This window comes from Trypanosoma cruzi, genomic scaffold (genome assembly GCF_000209065.1).
Source record: "Trypanosoma cruzi strain CL Brener 1047053517025 genomic scaffold, whole genome shotgun sequence".
Classification (NCBI taxonomy): domain Eukaryota; phylum Euglenozoa; class Kinetoplastea; order Trypanosomatida; family Trypanosomatidae; genus Trypanosoma; species Trypanosoma cruzi.
This window is the reverse complement of record NW_001849278.1, coordinates 3,625-21,699: the sequence shown is the minus strand read 5'-3', so window position 1 is coordinate 21,699 and position 18,075 is coordinate 3,625. Positions and strand designations below refer to the sequence as shown.

Genomic DNA, 18,075 nt, shown 5'->3' with positions numbered 1-18,075 from the left:
GTCGGCCATAGATATTGGTGCCAACGGATCATACTCTCTATGAAAAATACCGTAGGGCGCATAATACCAGGGGGCAAAAACAAACTTGCATAAGTACACAAAGTATCGAATTGTTGTCGGTGTGCGGCAGTCACGAAGAAGACGTTCTTCAAAAAAATCCAGTAGCTTCTCCTCACGGCGTGTTCGAATCATTCCCAGCGTCACCTCCCTATACACCGAAGTTAAAATAGGGCCATGAATGCGGGTAGACCCGCATGGCGGCGGGGAAACAGTTCCCGCAGCTGCGTTGCCACCGCCGCCGCCGCCTTTGGCCTCCTTCAGCCCAATGTCTTCCAGAGAGAACCACCCACTCAGGCGGTGATTCAAATCCTTCAGACGCACAAAACCGTATAGCGGCGGTGTAAACAGCGGGGCGTGAGTGTCGACATGAAGAGAGGCCGGTGTCCATAGGTAGCGAACCTCCAGCAATTGTCCTCGCCGTACCGTGGCGTCAGGCCCCCGCACGCTACAAGGCGTTCCAAGAATCGACGACTGGCGCGGATACTCCTCGGCCTTCCTGTCGCTCTTCTTCTCCATCGGTTCCCGTTTTCGCACCGCACCCTGCTGTTGTTGCTGTCGCTTCGTTTATCGACTTCGTTTTTTGCCGTTGTGAAGGTACCGGGCATCGACAGACACACCGCGCACACTTCCATACATAAAAAAGGCAAAAAAAAAAAAAGAAAAGGAAAAGGAAAAAAACTTAACGGCAGCAGCTTTCTTAGAGAAGCAGACGCCCATTCGGCGTGCACTCCTTCGCTCGCATGTTCCCCACACCCTCCCTCGGCCCTGACGTCTTCGTTTTCAGAGATTTCTTCTCTTTTTTTTTCTTCTTCTTCCTTTTTTCGTTTCAATCTCCGTGCGGTAGGGCGAGGGAAGCGCGGTGCAGCCCACCAATCCCACGTGTCCCTAAATTGTGGCCCCGGGCGAGTGAGTAAAGGAAGAGAGCGTGTCAACAACGAAGAACAGAACAAGAACTAAAAGGGGGAACAGGAAAATGTCCAAAAAAAAAAAAAAAAGGCATACAGTGCGTCAAATTCATCGACGTATAAAAAAAATTGGGAAAAAAAATACACACAAAAAAAAGACCACACACGCACATACACACAGAGGGAGAGAGAGAGGGGGATGTGCATTCATGAAAGTTCAGAAAGACGCTAATAGGCCTGAAAAGCCTTTGAAAAACGTGCTTCCAGGCGCTCCTCGATCTTCCGCTGCAACTGTGAACTTGTCAATACTTCAGCCGCCATCCTTGTTGTGAGGTGTGGATGGACTCCCCGGTTTGGAGTTTGTCGTGGCAGCGGTGACTGCGATGACCGCGCGCCCGAATTCACAAGAATAGTGAAGTCCTCCCCACCAAAATGTCGTGGTGAAAGGTGTTGTTGCTTTTGTTGTTGAATAGGGCGGCTGTGCACAACAGGAACAGGCTGTCGCGGTGTTGTCTTCTTGGCCCAGCGACCCCGCTGTGACGTGTTGCCAAACGAGTGCGAGGTGGGGCTACCCTGAAGGAACTCCGGTTCCATACATGAAGGAAGCTGCTGGGCCTGAAAATGTGGATCTTGCGGTAGAGAAACCCTCCGCATCGACGCAGGCCGGGGGGATCTACTTTGCATCCTCTGCAGTTTCTCCCCCAGTCGCAATTCCCGCTTCAACGTGCGACGTTGGCGCTCCGCCGACAACAGTGGCGGCGGCGGGGTGAACATGGACACAAAATCTGTAGGCTTCTCTCGTGCATTGGTGGTGTTGCCGTCGTGATTCGATGAATGGCCGTCCTTCCTGCACGACACCATGCCACTCTCTTTAATACCGGCAAGAAGAACTTTATTCTGCCCATGTGCTTTCCGCGACCCTGACAGGTACTTCTCCATCTCCTCCAGAAGCTTACACCGTCGTGATTCCATTCGATCAAAACATTGTGCCTGTCTCTGAGCGCGCAGGATTATCATTCGTTGCTCAACAATCTCGCAGGCCAGCATGTTGGACGTTAAGTTTTCCATCTCAGCACGCAGGGCTGACTCAAGCTCCTCCTCTTGTCTCGCGAGCTCTTTAAGATATTCCATCACTTGAGAATCTACCGGCTTTCCTGGAACAACACGAGACAACATGGCATCCAGCAGCACCTCCTCGTGCTCCCATGCAGGCTGTTCCTCATGCCCTCGAAGCCTCGGTGGTAGCGATGGCTTATTATCCCCATCAGAGGAGGATTTCTGCTTCCGAACGGGTGGCTCCATATCACGAATATAGGAGGGATTAAAATTGAGTCCGGGCCGCCGCTCCACTTGTACGTTTGGCGGAAGATCACAATACGGAAAGGAACCAAGGGAAGTGACCGAAACAGATGGCCTCTCTGAGGCTATAAAATTTTTGACTGCGTCTTTCTCCCCCTCTAGTGGCTCCTGCTGATCATGGGGATCCAGAGGAGGGGATGGAAATGTCGCGGCAGGCAGGGATTCGGGGGAGACCGTCCCATTTTCCAACTTCTTTTCAGAAAATAACGATGGGGTGAGTTGAATGTTTGCTTCTGTCTCTTTGATCGATGATGCCTCGGCACTTTCCTCTACTTTGGGGTTTGTTGAGTCTCTCAGTTTTGTTTCACCGACGTCGGGAAGCTGAATTTCAACTGCTGGTTTCTTCGCCTCTCCATCGGCCTCGGAGGTAATCTTCCATTTTTCCGTGGGCACGCTTCGATCTGGTAGATTTGGGCCCTCTTCAGGTAACTGCGACAGCTTTTCTAACTCCTCCTGTGGCTCCTTGGTGAACTCCTTTTCTTGTGTCCGCAATGACCTCTGCTGGGTGCTGGCCGTCTCCGTGGAGTCATCGACGACAGCCGCATTGGTAGTTCCCTTCAGCATTTCACTTGGCGTATCCTCCCTCGGCTGTGGCGGTTTGGATACTGACAGCGACGTAGGTACTGCCGGTGGAGCGGAAACCGCAAAGGGAGGGGGCGTCATAACTTCAAAATTCTTGGCGAGTTCAGTGATGCTTCCTCGGCCCTTCGTCACTTTTTTCGTTCGTGACCACTTGTACATCTCCAGGTAGACAATTTGGTTTGCGGGGTACATGGCACGGAATACATCACAGAGCTGGTCAACGGTGATCTTGCCCTCACCATCGGGAGGGGCGTGTGCCTTGTAGAGGTTCGGTACGTCCAGGCGTACCGCACGCATCAAGGGATCGAGCGTTGAGCGGAGGGTTTTTAGGTCCGTGCGGTCCTCACCGTTGAAAACACCCCTCTTGAGAGCCCCCCGGATGTAATTCCACACCAGATCGTCGTACGAGATTTTTGAGGCCTTCTGTAGTTCATACATGAGGGAGAGAAAACTGTTTGAGTTCAGCGGGCACTTGGCCCGATACTGGTCGATAAGAGCCTGATGCTCAGCTGACGCAATGATGTCCATGACGCTCATCAGTTCCTCCTCGGAGATGGGCTTTCCATCGTGGAAGGACTCGTGTATGTCACGAATATGCTGGCGATACTTGAAGGGCACAGACATGTTTTCTAGCCAAGTTATGATACCGAGATATATGCCTGGATGTAGATATATATGTAGATATTTATTTATTTATTTATATTTATGCCTATATATGATTCTCGGTGCGAGAAGACAATGAAACACAATCCAAAAGAAAAAATAAATAAATAAATAAATAAATGAGTAATTAAGGGAGGAGTAGATGACAAGCACAAAAAAAGGAGTTGATATGCAGAAGAACACAACAGAAAAAATAAATAACCCCCCTTACGGAAGATATACATGAGATTACATCAACGTATACATACCGTTTATGTGCTGCACTGTTGATTCCCGCATTATTCCTTTTTTAAAATAATTCAGACGAATTTACCCCCTTCGTTTTGTCCCCCATTTTCTTTTTTTTTTCTTTTTTTTTTTTTTTTTTTTTTTTTCATCCTTCCTTTTTCTTCTTTTTTCATCACCCTTTGAGTTTCGCCCTTCTTTTAACATCCCTTTTTATTTTACTTTTATCACTTGGTGGTGGTGGTGGTGGTAGGGGGGGAAAAGGAAAAGAAAAAAAAATTACGTTGTTTTTTCATCTCACATGCCGCTCTCCTCTTCTCTTCTCTTCTGTTTACTTCGCGGCAGCGGTTGGAGTCCCCACCCCCATAAAAATACCCCTCGGCCCCCTATTCCTCACCCACCCACCCACCCACACACACACACATTCAGCCCGCGCGCCTTCACTTTCGCTTGTGTTGTTATCCTTCTTTTCTGTATTTTCTTTCCTTTTCTTTTTTGTTTTTTTTGTTTGTTTCTCGTTTGTTTGTTTTCTTCTTTTTTCCTTCCTTCGTTCATCCTGTCACAGCCGCACAACGAATAGACGAAGCGAGAGGCGATGGGATGAGACGCGGGGCCTCCGTTTACAAAAATAATAACAAAAAAGAAGAAGAGAGGAGAATACGTGAGGCCACCTCATTTACCCCCCGGCACACACGCATATGCACGCGGTCTTACAAACACATGGACCTGTCGGCTGATTTATTTAATCTTCTTCCAGTTCAGGTACGTCGCGACACCACCAGAGACGGCGGTGAGAGCGCCAGCCGTCACTGGGCCTGGATGCCACACACCCTTCATGTAGCCGACAGCCGCCATTGTAACCAACACATCTGAGGCATCCTTCGTCAGGTTAATCAGGGCACTCTTTGCCTCCTTGCAAGACGTCGCGGCGTCACTCGCACGCTTCTGCAGCGCAGTGCGGAGCGCAAGGAGATCCAAGACAGCGGCGAAGAAGAAGCCCCAGAACTGCGACACCTTGCTGTGGTACTGGACGCGCTTAGGCTGACCAGGCACCAGCTTGTATCGCATGAGGAAAGCAACGTTGTCACCAAGGATGTAGAGGAAGTTGCCAAGCACACGCAGAAACATAATCAACGCCGTCATCTCCATGCGGCCACCCTCTGCGCACTTCGCAAAAACGCTGCGCATCTTAGGAATATCCCCCATCCATTTGGCCATGCGCATCAGGGAGCGACCGTCCGTGATGGAGCTGGAAACCGACTTGTATGCGGACCTGCGGCACTCAACGGCATCGAGGGCGGCAAGAGCCTTCAACACACCGCCAACAAACTTGTAAATCTTGTCTCGACCGTCGGTCTGCCCAAGGAGCTTTACAAACTTGTCGAAGTCAGACATGATGCTATGTAGGGCTTTAAGCAGGAGAAAAAATTCCTTATAATTTTGTTGTTGTTGTTGTTATCGCGTTGCCTTAAATGAAGCTGTTTTATGGCTTGCGACAATTCACGGTGTCGAGAAGAGAAGTGAAAAGAAGATCGCACGGCGCCCCCCAGCAGTAGCAACCGAAAAAAGAAAAAGAAAAAAAAAAGAGGCTCCCAGCAATGGAAACACACACAAAAGGGGGCGGCAGACCCCTCCCCCTCCGTCCCCGGGCGTTCTGGCACTCGATATCCAACCCCGGCAGCTCAGGGCCGCTCGTCGGAGGCCAAATGCTCCAGCCGTGCCTCCAGCGCCGCAACCTCAGCCTCAACATTCGCCCTCGCAGACGACTCCAAGGCGTCAAAGAAAAACTTTGTCTTGTACCACTGTGGGTGATTCAAAAAACCTCGCAGAAAGGCAGCCCGACCGCGGCAAAAGTCTGTCTCGCTGTGCCAGCTATACTCCCGCCGAATGTCAAGCGCGTATCTCCGGTAACGCTCAGCCGCACTGCCCAAAATGGCAAGATCAAGATCAAGAAATATATGAAGAGGAGGCGGCGGCGGCGTTGGCTGCGGGGCGTCGTCCGTGCCGCCAGACTGCGACGCCCGGTGCATGTAGCACGGCTCCACCGCCATGTGGTGCTTCGTCTGAAGAATAAAATTCACCACCTCTTCCTCTACGCCTCGTGCAGCGTCGAGGTCATCCCAAAGCAGCGGTCCAACACGCCCCCTCGTCTCACCGTCATCCAGCGCCGTCGTGTGTAGTGTCGCACATCGGCGGACTTCACCCCAGAAGGATTGAAACCACGCCGCGCTGCGTTCCTCATTGTCGCTGCGCCTAGGGTCGTAGACCGCGTCGTGAAAGAAAATTGCCAACTCCACAACAAGTCGTCGTGCGCCCTCAGCAGGCAGACGATGCGCCACTGGAGCCTCGGACTGAAACCGTGCAAGGCAGCCCAGCATCTCCTCCAAGTGCGTCATCGTGTGGTAGTGCCGCTGTGGCTCCGTGTAGCGGGCGACGATATACTTTTCGTACAAATCTGTGGCGGCAGCGGCAACAGCGGCAGAGTCTGAGGAACTTCGCTGCAACAGACACCCGACTCGCTGTCCCCAGCAAGCAAATGTCAGTGGAAAAGCCGCGGTGGTAACTTTCATATCGCTTCCGCTCGCTTTCATACGCATGCCACGTCGCCTTCCCCCCACCCTTACTCAGTCCCTGAATATATATATATATATTCACACCTGAAGCGTGCAAGCCAAACACACGCACACCCAATCATAAAAAAAGGGGGTAAAAAAAAAAAAAGGTGTTGAAGAACGCGCAACCAACAACAAAACAAAAACAAAAAAATTCTCTCCTTTGCGTGGGGAAGCCCACGCGGGGGCTCCAGTGCCAAGAGGGGACTGTGCAAAGCTCCGCTACGAGATATAAACCCGCGGCAATGGACGCAACGAACTCGTGTCAACCACAAAGCAAGACAAAACACAAACTGATGCGAAGAAAGAAAAGAAGGTGGAGGCGAAGAGGAAAAAAAAAAGAAGAGAAAAAAGAAAAAACAAAACACACCCAAGAATTAAAGCACCGCGTTGTGAAGAGGCATAAGGGCGCAAATGTGTCCGCCAACCCACCACCACCCCGCGCCATACATGACAACATGAATGCCCAAACCTTTTCTCCTTTTATTTCTCCAAAACTGCCGTCTTCTTTGCCCCCTTCTCCCCCTTCTTTTGTTGTTTCTTTGCTTTGTTGTTGTCCCCACCGGACCGGATGAACAACGCCGCCTCGCCCCCACGAAAGACACAAAAAAAAAAAACAATCCGTTTTTTGGCTCCCTCAGTGGTTGAAAAATTTTTTGTTCCCTCCCCCTGCGACTGTTTTTTATCCGTCCCCGGCCGTCCCCACCACACCCCTCCTCCTCCCCTCTCTTCTTTCCAGGCATTCGCTGACTTATGATACGGCGACACGCATACGAGTGGAGACACGACAGTAAAAATGTAAAATTTAAAATTTAAAAAAAAAAAAAAAAAAAGAAGCAAATAATAAATATGTGAACAGACGCCAGCGTCACACATGCACACACCCAAGAACACAGAGGAGCATATATATATACATACATACATATATATATATTTAGGTGTAAAAATATGTAAGGATAATAACTGGACTACACACGCGTTGTATTGGATTTCTCTCGTTGCCTGTTCAATTTTCATTATTATTATTATTATTTCTTCTTTTTTTCTTTTTTTTTTTCTTTTTTTCCATACAATCGTCTTTTCTGTTCCTGCTCGTTCTTAAGTGTGCATACACACATATTTATTTGTATTTGTATTTATATATATATATGTGTGTGTGTATGTGTGTGTGTGTGTGTGTTCTCCTCCCTGCATGCAGTGCCAGAAAATAAAGTGATGAGAGTAAATACGCGTCTCTTTTCGTGTAGTACTGTTCTGCTTTGTAATATTTATTCCACTCTTTCTCTTTCTCTTTCTCCCTTGACTTTCGACTTCATACCTTTTCGTTTTCGTTATATAAATATTTATTTTTATATTATTTTCCTTTTCGCTTCCCTTCTGTTTCCTTTTTTTTTTTTTTTGTTTTTTGGCCTTTCGCCGTTATTCGCCTCTTTTGGGTCTCATTGCGGTGCGTGAAGGGACGTGTGGGAGGGAAGGGGGGCAGACGCATTGGCGTCGGGGTGCCGTGAAGGCCCTGTTTGGAACCATCATTCTTTTGCCTCTCCATTGCCACGCACACACACACACACACACACGCAGGAGAAAAAAAGTAAAATGAATGTCGGCTTCCGCTCCCCCCGCAAGCAGAGGCATAGTTTTCAATACACATGAAATATATGTATATATATATATATATGGAGAGAGAGAGAGAGAGGGAGGGAGAGACACACGGCGTTTTATTACATGGCATGTGTACACAAATAATAAACACTCCTTTCTATGGAAGTGCAAACTTCTTGCTGTAGTACTCCTGCGATGTGAGGTTTATTTGGCCCAACAGTCGCTCCAAGTGTGCCTCGACGACCTGATTGCCGTTCTCCGGCATCAGCGTGAATTCCAGCCCAACATACGCACGGAACTCCCATTCCTGAACCTTCTGCCACGTCAGGCTGGCGAATGCCTCGTCTTGTCGGAAGCGTGTCTTGACGTATTGAATCTTCTTGTGAATGTCGCCTGTCTCAATGAACTTCACGGCGAGTAGAATACACGCGGCGACAGCGAGTCCGCAGTTCCGCTTGCCAACCATTCCCCGCATGACAAGTCGCTCAAAGTACCAATTGGCATGCGCGACGGTAACCACCTCTATAGGGGAATTATCCTCGAGAGCAAAGTTAAGCAGCGCAGCGCGTATTTTTCGCAGGTGGGTGAGTTTAATCTCACGTATTTCAAGCTCGGGATGCTGAATGTAAAAGTCATTGTTAATATCCTTTTTCAGCACTTTCATATCCACAAAAGATATAACAGAGGCACGGTACGACTGCAGAACAATAAGTTTCTTACGCCGTTCTCCGCCTGTGATGTTGCCTGTGTCCAGAAAAAAGGCATCATGAAAGACCGGGTCATTCCTGCAGCGGTTGTGAGTGAGCATCTTGCCGTACGATCGCATTGCCTTTTCACTGTGGCCCCGCCTCTGCCGCAGGCGATCGGATCCATCATGCGATTCACAGTCGGAATGGCTATCCGTCTTGTCATTTATGTCAACAGAGCAGCTGTCATCATCCAACTCTTCGCCGCCCGCGCCGCCGTCTTCCCCTCTCTCAATTACGGTATTTTCATCGCTCCTATTGCCGCGACGACGCTGGGGGTCTGGGTCGTAGCATTCCCCAAGATAGGGCTCCACAAGACGATCATCCTGCCAGTACGATGCTTTCAGCGGAGCAAAACAAGAAAGAATTGTACATAGGCTGGCAGGGTGATTGTATTGGACTCCCGCCGCTCGGCGGCCCGCGCTCAAGCTCCTTCCAGCATCCCCATTATCTTTTAAAGAATCTCCCTTTTGTTTGGCGGCCGTGTTTCCGCAATTCTTATTTTGTGAATCTTGATTCTGTTGATGCAGCTGAGATTCCAGGGCAAGACGCAGCCGGACCCGCTGTCCCTCGCCCCGCACCAATGTCTTTACAGAAAGCGGTGCTTCTCCTTGGCGCAGAAAAGGCAAATCCATGTCAATTCCGTGGTGTGCGTTGCCATGACCTTCGCCACGGTGCGTGGGCTTGCGTTGGAGTGCCAGTCGCTTTGCCATTTCACCCACCGAAGTAAGAAAGGCAACCTGCTCCGGGTAAAATGAAGAGGTGGCGGTGGTTGGGGGTGGTGCTGGTGGGATTGCGGCAGACGATAATGACGATGCGTTATCCATGACGCTGGAATTGGAGAACAAAGTGTTTGGCGACTCTGAAGCTGACTGTTGTTGCTGCGCGTGAATGGACGGGCAAACCTTGCTTTGCCTTTCCGCACCGTTGCTGTTGTCATCCCCGCTGTTGCTCGGGTGCCCCTCCATGGCAAGAGGAGGCTTGACGCACAACCCCATGAGAGCCGCCGTCGTGCGAGCCAACTCCTCTTGGCAAAGAGGGTGGCCGCCATGGCTGGTGTTCTTCTGCTTCGTGTTTAATTTCGGTCGCGGGTTTACCCTGCTAATAATATTGTCGCTGGTTTTATTCCTACAACTGCTACAACTACAACCGCTGCTAATACTGCTACTACTACCACTACAACTGCTGCTGTCTCCGCTGGCTTCTTCGCCGGTGTCAGAGTCCTCAGCATTTCCTGTGCTGCCGCTTACATGTCCCTTACACAATTGCGGTTGCTTCTGCGGCGGAGGCGGCGGGGATGTTGATCCTTCCCGGGAGGATGCCTTGTGGTGGTTGGCCAGTTTTGCTCGATTTCCGTCCAACAAGACGCCCGTAAAAAATGCGGCGGGAGGGAGAGAGAAAAAAAAAAACGGTGGGTAATAAGGCGGGCGAAAAGTAAATTTCTCTTCCAGTAAAGAAAAAATATATGTCTTTTTATTTTATTTTTCCTTTCTTTTTTGTGTGTTGTAGTTGTTGTTCTTCTTTTCCTCCTCTTCTTCTATGCTGTGCTCTGTTCTTCCTTCTCTTTGTCCTCTCGCTCCGCTTTCTCGGCTTCGCTGTGGGTTTCCTTGCTGCACGGCAACTGTATTTATATATATCCCCTGCGGGCATCATGCGTGGTTCAGAAAGAGATGAAGAGGAAGGGGGAGAGGGAAAAAAAAACATCACGCACCGTGAGTGCACATGACACACAGAGACACACAGAGACAGACAGAGACAGACAGAGAGAGAGAAAGGGAGGTGCATCCAAACAGGCTGAGATTTAAAATAACGCCGTGGCACAAGTTATGAAGGACGTGCAGCAGCCGGTGGAGTTCTTTTTGTTTTGTTTCCTTTTTTTTTTCTCCCTTCCTCCACGGGGCCGTCGTCATTTCCACCGCACTTCGCGCCTTGGAGGCGACGGAGCAAAAGTGGAGGAAAGAGACGTTTTCTTTATTTTGTTTTTGCCCCCTCCTCGGCCCACTGCAGTCGTGTGCCCCTCCGCCTCCTCAATGCACGCACACAGACGGGTCCGCGGAGCAGACACACCACGACGCCCGTCCAAAAAAGAGGGAGGGCAGCGGGGCGGAAGTCCACTGCGCCACGTAAAAGTAAACCACAACCAAAAAAAAAAAAAAAAAAAAAAAAGGAGAAGCGCTAATCCCCCCATTCTTTTTTTTATTATTTTTATTTTTATTTTCCCCTCCTGCTGCTGCTCCCCTCCTCGGCACACATGAAAGGGGGGGGGGGGGGGAAAAAGAAAAAAAGACCTCGTGTGTTTTATATAAATGTGAGCAGAAATGAAAACAAAAGATGTGAAAAGAACGAAACAAAAAAAAAAAAAAAAAACATGCGCTCAATGAAAAAAACGCACAAGAAATTTGTGAATGAAACAAAACTCAAAACAAAATAAAAATAAATAACATCCTTTTTTTTTTTTCTTTCTTTCTTTCTTGCCTCCCCCTCCCCTCCACTGCAGTCCCCCTTTCATTGCTGGTAAGAAGCATGTGTCGGTCGGTCGGTCTGTGCCACATTTCTCCTCGGACAACACAACCATGGCAGACTTTGCATAAATAAATACATACATTTAAACTAAACTAAATTAAATGGATAGACAGACAGATAGACAGATCCCTCGTGTTCCCCATTTTATATTATATTATAAGTAAATTAAGTAATAATAATACGACTAAGAGAATATTACCACGACTAAATAAATAATAAATAAATAATAAATAATAAATACAAAAACTAATCAATAAATAAACATACAAACCTGAAAAAAACAAAAAAAAAAAAGGAAAAAATATATACAAAAAAGAAAAAAAAAAAAAGACGCGTATATATAAACACATACATACATACATGCGTGTGTGTGTGTGTGTGTGTGTGTGTGTGTGTGACTGACATACGGGCAGATATACAGATAGATAGATGGATGGATGGATGGGTCGATACACACATACATGCATTCCCACAAAATATTGTATGAGAGCATGTGTGGAGGCATACATACACATGTAAAAATAAAAAAATAAACAGGGGAAAAAAAGGGAGACGGGGAGATAATAGTTTGCACGCACTGGATTTCAGTAGAAGAAAGAAAGAAGAAAAAAGAAAGAAAAAAAAAAAAAGAATTGATTCTCCTTTTCATTGCTACGTTGTCTCCGAATGATGGGGTGAAGGGTGGAGGGCTCATGTCTCGCCGCACATCGTCTCCCCCCTGTTCCTCTCAACTGCGGTATCAACGCAACGCAAAGTGGTGGAAATCACTGAAAGGGGGATGCACATGTTAACATGTACGCACGTGCTCTAAGCAACGTCGCTACGCGTACGTGTACTTCTGCGCGTGCAGATCCCACCCTCTCTCCCTCGTTGACACACGCACCGTAATGGGGGAGCGACAAAAGAAGCAGAAAGTCCGCAGAGACACTACCGCACAAAGAAAAATAAAACAAACGTGGCGTGAACAGTACACGAGTAAAAGACAAGAGTGGTGGTAAAAGTTTACAAAAGAGCCCACGCCCAACAGTCACGGCTTGGCAGTAACGGTACACAAACACGCACACACACACACAGAAAATGAGAGAGAAAAAAATGCGTCAAAAAATTTGCAATCAAAAAGAGAAATAAAAAGTAAAAATATGGAAAAAGAAAAAAACCCAAAACAAAAAAACAAAAATATAATACATATATACGTATATATATATTGAAAATGGTGAGACACTCTATTAAGAAAGCCGCCAGGCAGCTGGAAAAAGCTGAATGATCTATGGCCTGCATTCACCAGCTGCTCCTCATCGTCCTTGCGTGGCAGTTGTCTCCTTCGACAAGACCCCCACCCCCCTGCGTCCAGGCAGCAGTGAGTTCAGATGTTGAGCGGGACCAGTGGCATCACCTGTCGTGGTGTTGGTGGTTGGGCACTCCGTTACGAGTGCGAGCAGTCGTGGGGCATAGGGAGGACACAACTTCGGCGGGTTATTAAGCCGCAATTGCTGCAGGGACCTGCTTTTGGTGTTTGTGACGCCATTGCAACATAATGTGAGGCCCATATCCCTCCGACGTCGGTCATGGTGCGGAGCGGAAGGCGGTTGTCTAATGCGGTCAGCCACTGGAAGGATGCGTTGGCGAAGCGGCGTTGTCTGGTCACTCCCACCACATGTCGTTTCCAAGAGAACTGCGGTAGTGCTGGTGGTTTCACCGTTTACTGTTCTCTTCACTGGGGTCCCACAGAAAGTCACGGGGGCTCCTGTGCCGAGTGAGGGTGGCAGTGAGAGATCCGGCACGCTGCAGCTGCTACTGTTACCAGTAACCAAATGATGTACAAAGCCACGCCCAAGTGATGCGGCCAATACCAGTGGCGATTGCTGCTGATGGTGTTGTTTTTGCTGCTTTGGTACAAAACCGGGAGAGTAACCACCAAGGCCCTCTGTGATCCCCGCTGCCGTTGCTGTCTTCATCATTACACCACCGCCGCTGAACCGTGACGCAGAGGTACCACATGGCAAAGATGACCTCCCAGTTTGTGGCGCGCTTGACAAGGCCTCCCGCATCGGTTTGCCGTGGTACGCTGCGCTGGAGGCGATGTGCGGCGACAGTCGTGCGACGGACCTCGTCAAGTGGGGCTCATCCTCTTCACCACGCGGCGGAATGGATGCGTTGGCGGTGGTGCTAACGGACGCCATCGGTGTGCCCCCCTGTTGAGAACGTCCCTTAAAGAACGCGACAAGTTCCTCCTGTTCCATATCCCTCGGTGTGTCTTTGCCGCGCGCGGCATCCACTTCCAGAAGCCACTGGACAATGTCAGTCTCATTCTTTATGAACGGCAGTGTTTGCGAGCCCGAGTGCCAATGATAGAACTTGTTGGGAAGGTCAGAACTGCTGCCATTGTCCGCCGAAAGGACGCCGATGCGCTTCGGGCTCTTATCCACTTCGCCCATGTTCGTCGACGCCGCAGTGCGGAGGGGAGCGGATATATACACACACGCGCAGGTGCAGAGTAATGAATTGATATCTCCCCCGCCAAATGCCTGGCACAAGGCAAGAAAAAAAAAATGTATATATATATATATATATATTGTTTTGTTGTCAGTGTTCTCTAAACAAATAATAATAATAATACAGTAGGCACAACAATAGCAACAACGGCACTATTAAAGAAGAAAAGATGACGAAAAAGCTGCTGGTGCAAAGTAGAAGCCGTCCGTTTGGTTCCTCCTCCCGTACGCCCCTAAAAATTTTTTTAAAAAAAGTTGTGCCTGCCTTTTTTTTTTTTTTCGTTCTCTTTTGTATTGTTTAATGTGAACGGTTTTTCTTTTTCTTCTTGTTGTTGTTGTTGTTGCTTTGATATATATATATATATTGTTTTATTTTTGGTGGGGGGAGAGAGATGGAGAAAATTCTTCTGTTTTGTTGTTTTATTTTGATTTTTTTTTTTGATTTTTTCCTTTCGTTCTCCTCCCCCCCACGCGCCACTCACTCTCTCGCTTCTGTCTGCTGCTGCTGCTGCGTCCCCCTTTCTTTTATCCCCTCGTGTGTGCCTATGCCTGTGGCTGTGTGCCTGTGTGTTTTTGTGTGTATATCTGTCTATCTATCTATATACACCGAGTAGGGGCTGAGATGAAGCGGAAGGAGAAAGAGAAACAGAGTGAAACAATCATCGCCCAAACTCATTCGCTTGTCTCCCCCTTCCCCACCCCTCCGCAAACAAAATTACACAAAATGTAAACATAAAAGATTAACACACACGCACAAACAGAGTGAGTGTAAAAGAGAGAGATGATACACCTCCTCTCCGTGGCATTAGGGTCCGCTTCATCCCCGCGTGCCGCTCCCTCAGTATTACCCCTCTGACGTCAATGAACTCTCGCGCGGTGCACGGTAGTGGTACCAGTAATGGGCACGCTTCACAATGCCGAGCAGCTCCTCACCACGAAACCGTCCAAGTGCCCCATATCCACACTCCACCTCGCTATAATGTTCCACATCATCATGAAAACCGCACCCCTTCGTCGCCACGGATACAGGAACCGGCTCGCAGCTGTGATCACCGATAGAAACGGGTGTGGAATGATCCGAGAGTACTGCCACCGTGCTGCCGTCTGGAAGGGCTGTCCACAGCCTCTGGAGGGCCTCCCCACATCGCTGAAGCATCATGAGTTTCTTCTCAAGACTCCTGTCGTGGCCGGCGTCGTCGACACCCTTGACATGAATGACAGCAAACACGCTGCGGACCATCCCTTCTTCCCTCGTGGCCCCATCCACAGCACCAGCAAGACCGAGTTCACTTAGAGCAGCGTCCACCTTTGCGTTGACGTTTGTTTGGTAATCGCCCGTTGCTCCAGCAGCGCCCACGGATTTCAGACCACAACAAATTCCCAAGCCCTTAATAATGCACGTGGGGGCAACAATAAAGCCAAAAAGGCCGTGACGCACGGCAAATGGTGGTACCCATCCCTTGTCCGCAGCCCCTCGCAGAAGAACCACGTTGGCAGCCTCCTTCCCTTCCCTCCGCCGGGCCTCATTGATCGGGTGGTGACGAAGCAGCTCCGTAATGCATCTCGATGCCGCGTTCACCACGCGGCTCGTGTAGAGCGCTGCCTCGTACTCCGCGTGTTCGGGCGGTACAGTGGGCCTGCAGTGCAGCAGTGGACGATTGTCGGCCAGTGGATCCGTGCCTGTGATGAAGCATGAGAGCCCCTTCCCGGTGATGGCGATGCCGCAACGGTGCTCCGTGGCGTACTGGGCTCTCAGTGTGTGTACCGACTCGAATAGACCCGCATCATCGCCTGCAATCACCGTCCCGTCAATGTGCGCGCATAAAACCGGACCTTCCTGAGTGAAGTCGCGGTCACAGCGGCGGTGCGTGACGATCCCCGTGGACTCATTAAGGACGGAAAAGTTGCTCTTAAAGGCGATATCGGCATCATCCAATGCCAAGCCCGCTCCGAGAGCCTCGTATGCCCCACGCCCCCTGTAGTACTGCTTCGGCGGATACCCAAGGAGAGCAAGGTGTGCCGTGTCGCTCCCACAACTCACCCCCGATTCAAAAACATCCATTAATCCACTTACCCCGTTTTTCGTAACCAAATTCATGGCAGAAGAAGCATACCGATCCGCAGTGCATTGTGATTTTGCCGTGGCTTCACCCTCAAACCTCCGCGGAGGCACACCGGCAACCACCTCAAGCGGTGTGCGATGACCAAGCTCTGAATAAGTGGCGTCACCCACGCCGTCAATAATAAAAAGCACGATGGGTTTAGGACGGAGAGGCACCCCGCACACATCATCAAACGGCCATCTGGTATGTCTTTGAAGGCCGTCTCGTAATTCCGCTGCGTAACGCAAGTGGGCGGGAAAGCCGGCAAAACGCGAGCCGTACAGACGTAGGCACTCCATCGCTGAAAAACGCTGCATGAGACATGTGCTGTTCGCCGCACTTGGGCAGTTCCAGTCAGGCGGGTAGTTCTTCGTCCGAAAGTACACGAGCGCCCTCACCGCCTCCCCCTTGCCCACATGAAGTGTCCTCTCCACCACCTGCTCGTTGTCCAGGGGGAGAACATCGATCTCGCCGACGGTGTACACGCCCTCCTCGACATCCTCAATGACGTCAAGGCAGCTCTTCAATGTTGGTGTCACCAGAAACAACTCCCCCACCACAAACTGAGGCGTCACACCGCCAGCATCATTGTTCCGCTCATTGCAGTTGCTAACATCGCCAACATCTCCCGCAGCTGGTTGGTTGAGTAGGCAGGGCGAGCACCCGTCGGAACCAGGCAAAAGTTTCACAAACAGCGGATACCGTTTCACAGTGCGTGCTGTCGCCACAAAAGTGGCGTGTTTTGGGTCCGCCATCCACCACGCGTAATTGTTCTCTCCGCGTTGAAGAGTGCCGTACACAAATAGAAGCACAAACGGCCCCATTGCCTCGCCCCAGAAACACATCCCACAATCAGTAACGCCTCCTAAAAAAAAAAAAAACTAAGACACAAGAAGAAACAAACAAACAAAAAAAATACACTTGTACCCGTAACGAAGCCAACCGCACACGACCGCAGAGAAAGAGAAAAAAGAAGAGAGGCGCATCAAACACACAAATAAATAAATCGATAAATAAAATGGAATTCTCACTCCACCACTCTACTCCAATGTCAATATCCCACCCAAATATGCAGGGCACTTCAATTCGCCTTCCACCAACATCGCAGTTGTGATATCCCCCACAGTTACGCAAAAGGCCGTTTCTCACCCTCGCACCTACTCGCAGCTTACCAAAAACATATCAACAGCCCTCCCCCTCACGTCGACCCGCAACGGCTGCCTCGCGTCCAAGGAATGCGCACCATGTGTGTGTGTGTGTGTGTCTTCCTCAACGAGGGAAGTAATGCCACTGCCCCATCCACCCAAGTGTGTCAGTGGCCACGGCGTCCACGCAAAGCCCAGAAGCGCCCCACCTCTCCCGACACACTCACGCCGTCCGACGCCCGTCCCAAACTACCGCCGTGGCGCGATCACACCAAAAACGATCAGCCAGCAACGCAAGCCCAACAACAAAGTCTAAAGATGGTGCGTGACCCACGAAGTACAATGTCACTCCCGCTGCGTGAGAGGGTTGCCGCGGTCATCACGTGGCCTGCCACCAGCTCCCAACAATTAAGACAGCCGCACCTCCCTTTGCGCTCTTACATTCCTTTACGGAGCAAAAAGCAGACTGTATCATAACGAATAGAGCAAAATCACTCAAAAAAAAAAAGCCAAGTTAAAAGCACGCACAGCACAGTTGAATAAATCACACAGGCACACACATATATATACATAGTGGAAAAAGGAACAAACACAAGAACAGCACACATATACAAAAAAAAAGAACATACACCCAAAACAGAAGGCATAATTATGAAACGACCGAAAAAAAACAAAGAACAAAGATACATCAGCAATAAAAACATCCGAATATAAATATAATAATAATAACAATAATAACAATAATAATAACAATAATAACAATAATAATAATAATAATAATAATAATAATAATAATAATAATAATAATAAAACGCATTCCAAAAAAAAAAAAAAAGCAAAGACATAAAAACATAGCAAAGATAAAGCCATAAAAGTCATGAACTCACAAAAACATAAATCCCATGGCAAAAAACATATACATAAAGAAGCAAACGGGATAAAAATGAAAAATATACATCTTAATAGGGCCAACCACAAACAAATTATCTGAAAAAAACATAAAACCCAATTCAAACATAAACCTGTTCCCACAATTCTGCCGCCACGCGACGACGCTGTTCA

The 18,075-nt window shown here is 49.0% G+C and overlaps 7 protein-coding genes across 7 annotated transcripts, besides 38 other annotated features; all 7 read right to left on the bottom strand.

Moving 5' to 3' along the window:
- Tc00.1047053511017.69 (histone acetyltransferase, putative) lies at positions 1-576 on the bottom strand (the record flags this gene model as incomplete). The annotated part of the gene is made up of 1 exon (XM_804031.1): positions 1-576. A coding segment is annotated over one exon (576 nt), but the record flags the coding sequence as incomplete, so codon positions are not given.
- Positions 1-18,075: a sequence feature (heterozygous, non-Esmeraldo-like haplotype).
- Positions 697-738: a sequence feature (T-rich).
- Positions 849-882: a repeat region.
- On the bottom strand, positions 1,194-3,530 carry Tc00.1047053511017.60 (uncharacterized protein; the record flags this gene model as incomplete). Its single annotated transcript, XM_804030.1, has 1 exon — positions 1,194-3,530. One exon carries the CDS (start codon positions 3,528-3,530, stop codon positions 1,194-1,196), a length of 2,337 nt encoding a protein of 778 aa, XP_809123.1.
- Positions 3,558-3,623: a microsatellite.
- Positions 3,667-3,700: a microsatellite.
- Positions 3,903-3,967: a sequence feature (A-rich).
- Positions 4,187-4,225: a microsatellite.
- Positions 4,259-4,342: a sequence feature (A-rich).
- Positions 4,533-5,189, bottom strand: Tc00.1047053511017.50 (glycosomal membrane protein, putative; the record flags this gene model as incomplete). The annotated part of the gene is made up of 1 exon (XM_804029.1): positions 4,533-5,189. The coding sequence occupies one exon, from the start codon at positions 5,187-5,189 to the stop codon at positions 4,533-4,535; it is 657 nt and encodes a 218-aa protein (XP_809122.1).
- Tc00.1047053511017.40 (hypothetical protein, conserved) lies at positions 5,477-6,391 on the bottom strand (the record flags this gene model as incomplete). Its single annotated transcript, XM_804028.1, has 1 exon — positions 5,477-6,391. The coding sequence occupies one exon, from the start codon at positions 6,389-6,391 to the stop codon at positions 5,477-5,479; it is 915 nt and encodes a 304-aa protein (XP_809121.1).
- Positions 6,738-6,771: a microsatellite.
- Positions 7,198-7,239: a sequence feature (AT_rich).
- Positions 7,309-7,340: a microsatellite.
- Positions 7,438-7,471: a microsatellite.
- Positions 7,556-7,586: a microsatellite.
- Positions 7,749-7,813: a sequence feature (A-rich).
- Positions 7,956-7,983: a microsatellite.
- Positions 8,058-8,081: a microsatellite.
- Positions 8,083-8,110: a microsatellite.
- On the bottom strand, positions 8,163-9,749 carry Tc00.1047053511017.30 (cyclin dependent kinase-binding protein, putative; the record flags this gene model as incomplete). Its single annotated transcript, XM_804027.1, has 1 exon — positions 8,163-9,749. The coding sequence occupies one exon, from the start codon at positions 9,747-9,749 to the stop codon at positions 8,163-8,165; it is 1,587 nt and encodes a 528-aa protein (XP_809120.1).
- Positions 9,880-9,941: a microsatellite.
- Positions 10,483-10,530: a sequence feature (CT-rich).
- Positions 10,894-10,917: a microsatellite.
- Positions 10,942-10,969: a microsatellite.
- Positions 11,066-11,118: a sequence feature (T-rich).
- Positions 11,199-11,224: a microsatellite.
- Positions 11,416-11,455: a sequence feature (AT_rich).
- Positions 11,480-11,536: a microsatellite.
- Positions 11,549-11,603: a microsatellite.
- Positions 11,611-11,635: a microsatellite.
- Positions 11,636-11,671: a microsatellite.
- Positions 11,672-11,694: a microsatellite.
- Positions 11,695-11,719: a microsatellite.
- Positions 11,720-11,792: a microsatellite.
- Positions 11,866-11,906: a sequence feature (T-rich).
- Positions 12,389-12,456: a sequence feature (T-rich).
- Positions 12,567-13,709, bottom strand: Tc00.1047053511017.25 (uncharacterized protein; the record flags this gene model as incomplete). Its single annotated transcript, XM_804032.1, has 1 exon — positions 12,567-13,709. One exon carries the CDS (start codon positions 13,707-13,709, stop codon positions 12,567-12,569), a length of 1,143 nt encoding a protein of 380 aa, XP_809125.1.
- Positions 13,824-13,847: a microsatellite.
- Positions 14,116-14,143: a sequence feature (AT_rich).
- Positions 14,611-16,713, bottom strand: Tc00.1047053511017.20 (2,3-bisphosphoglycerate-independent phosphoglycerate mutase, putative; the record flags this gene model as incomplete). Its single annotated transcript, XM_804026.1, has 1 exon — positions 14,611-16,713. One exon carries the CDS (start codon positions 16,711-16,713, stop codon positions 14,611-14,613), a length of 2,103 nt encoding a protein of 700 aa, XP_809119.1.
- Positions 16,736-16,784: a sequence feature (T-rich).
- Positions 17,730-17,823: a microsatellite.
- Positions 17,824-17,878: a microsatellite.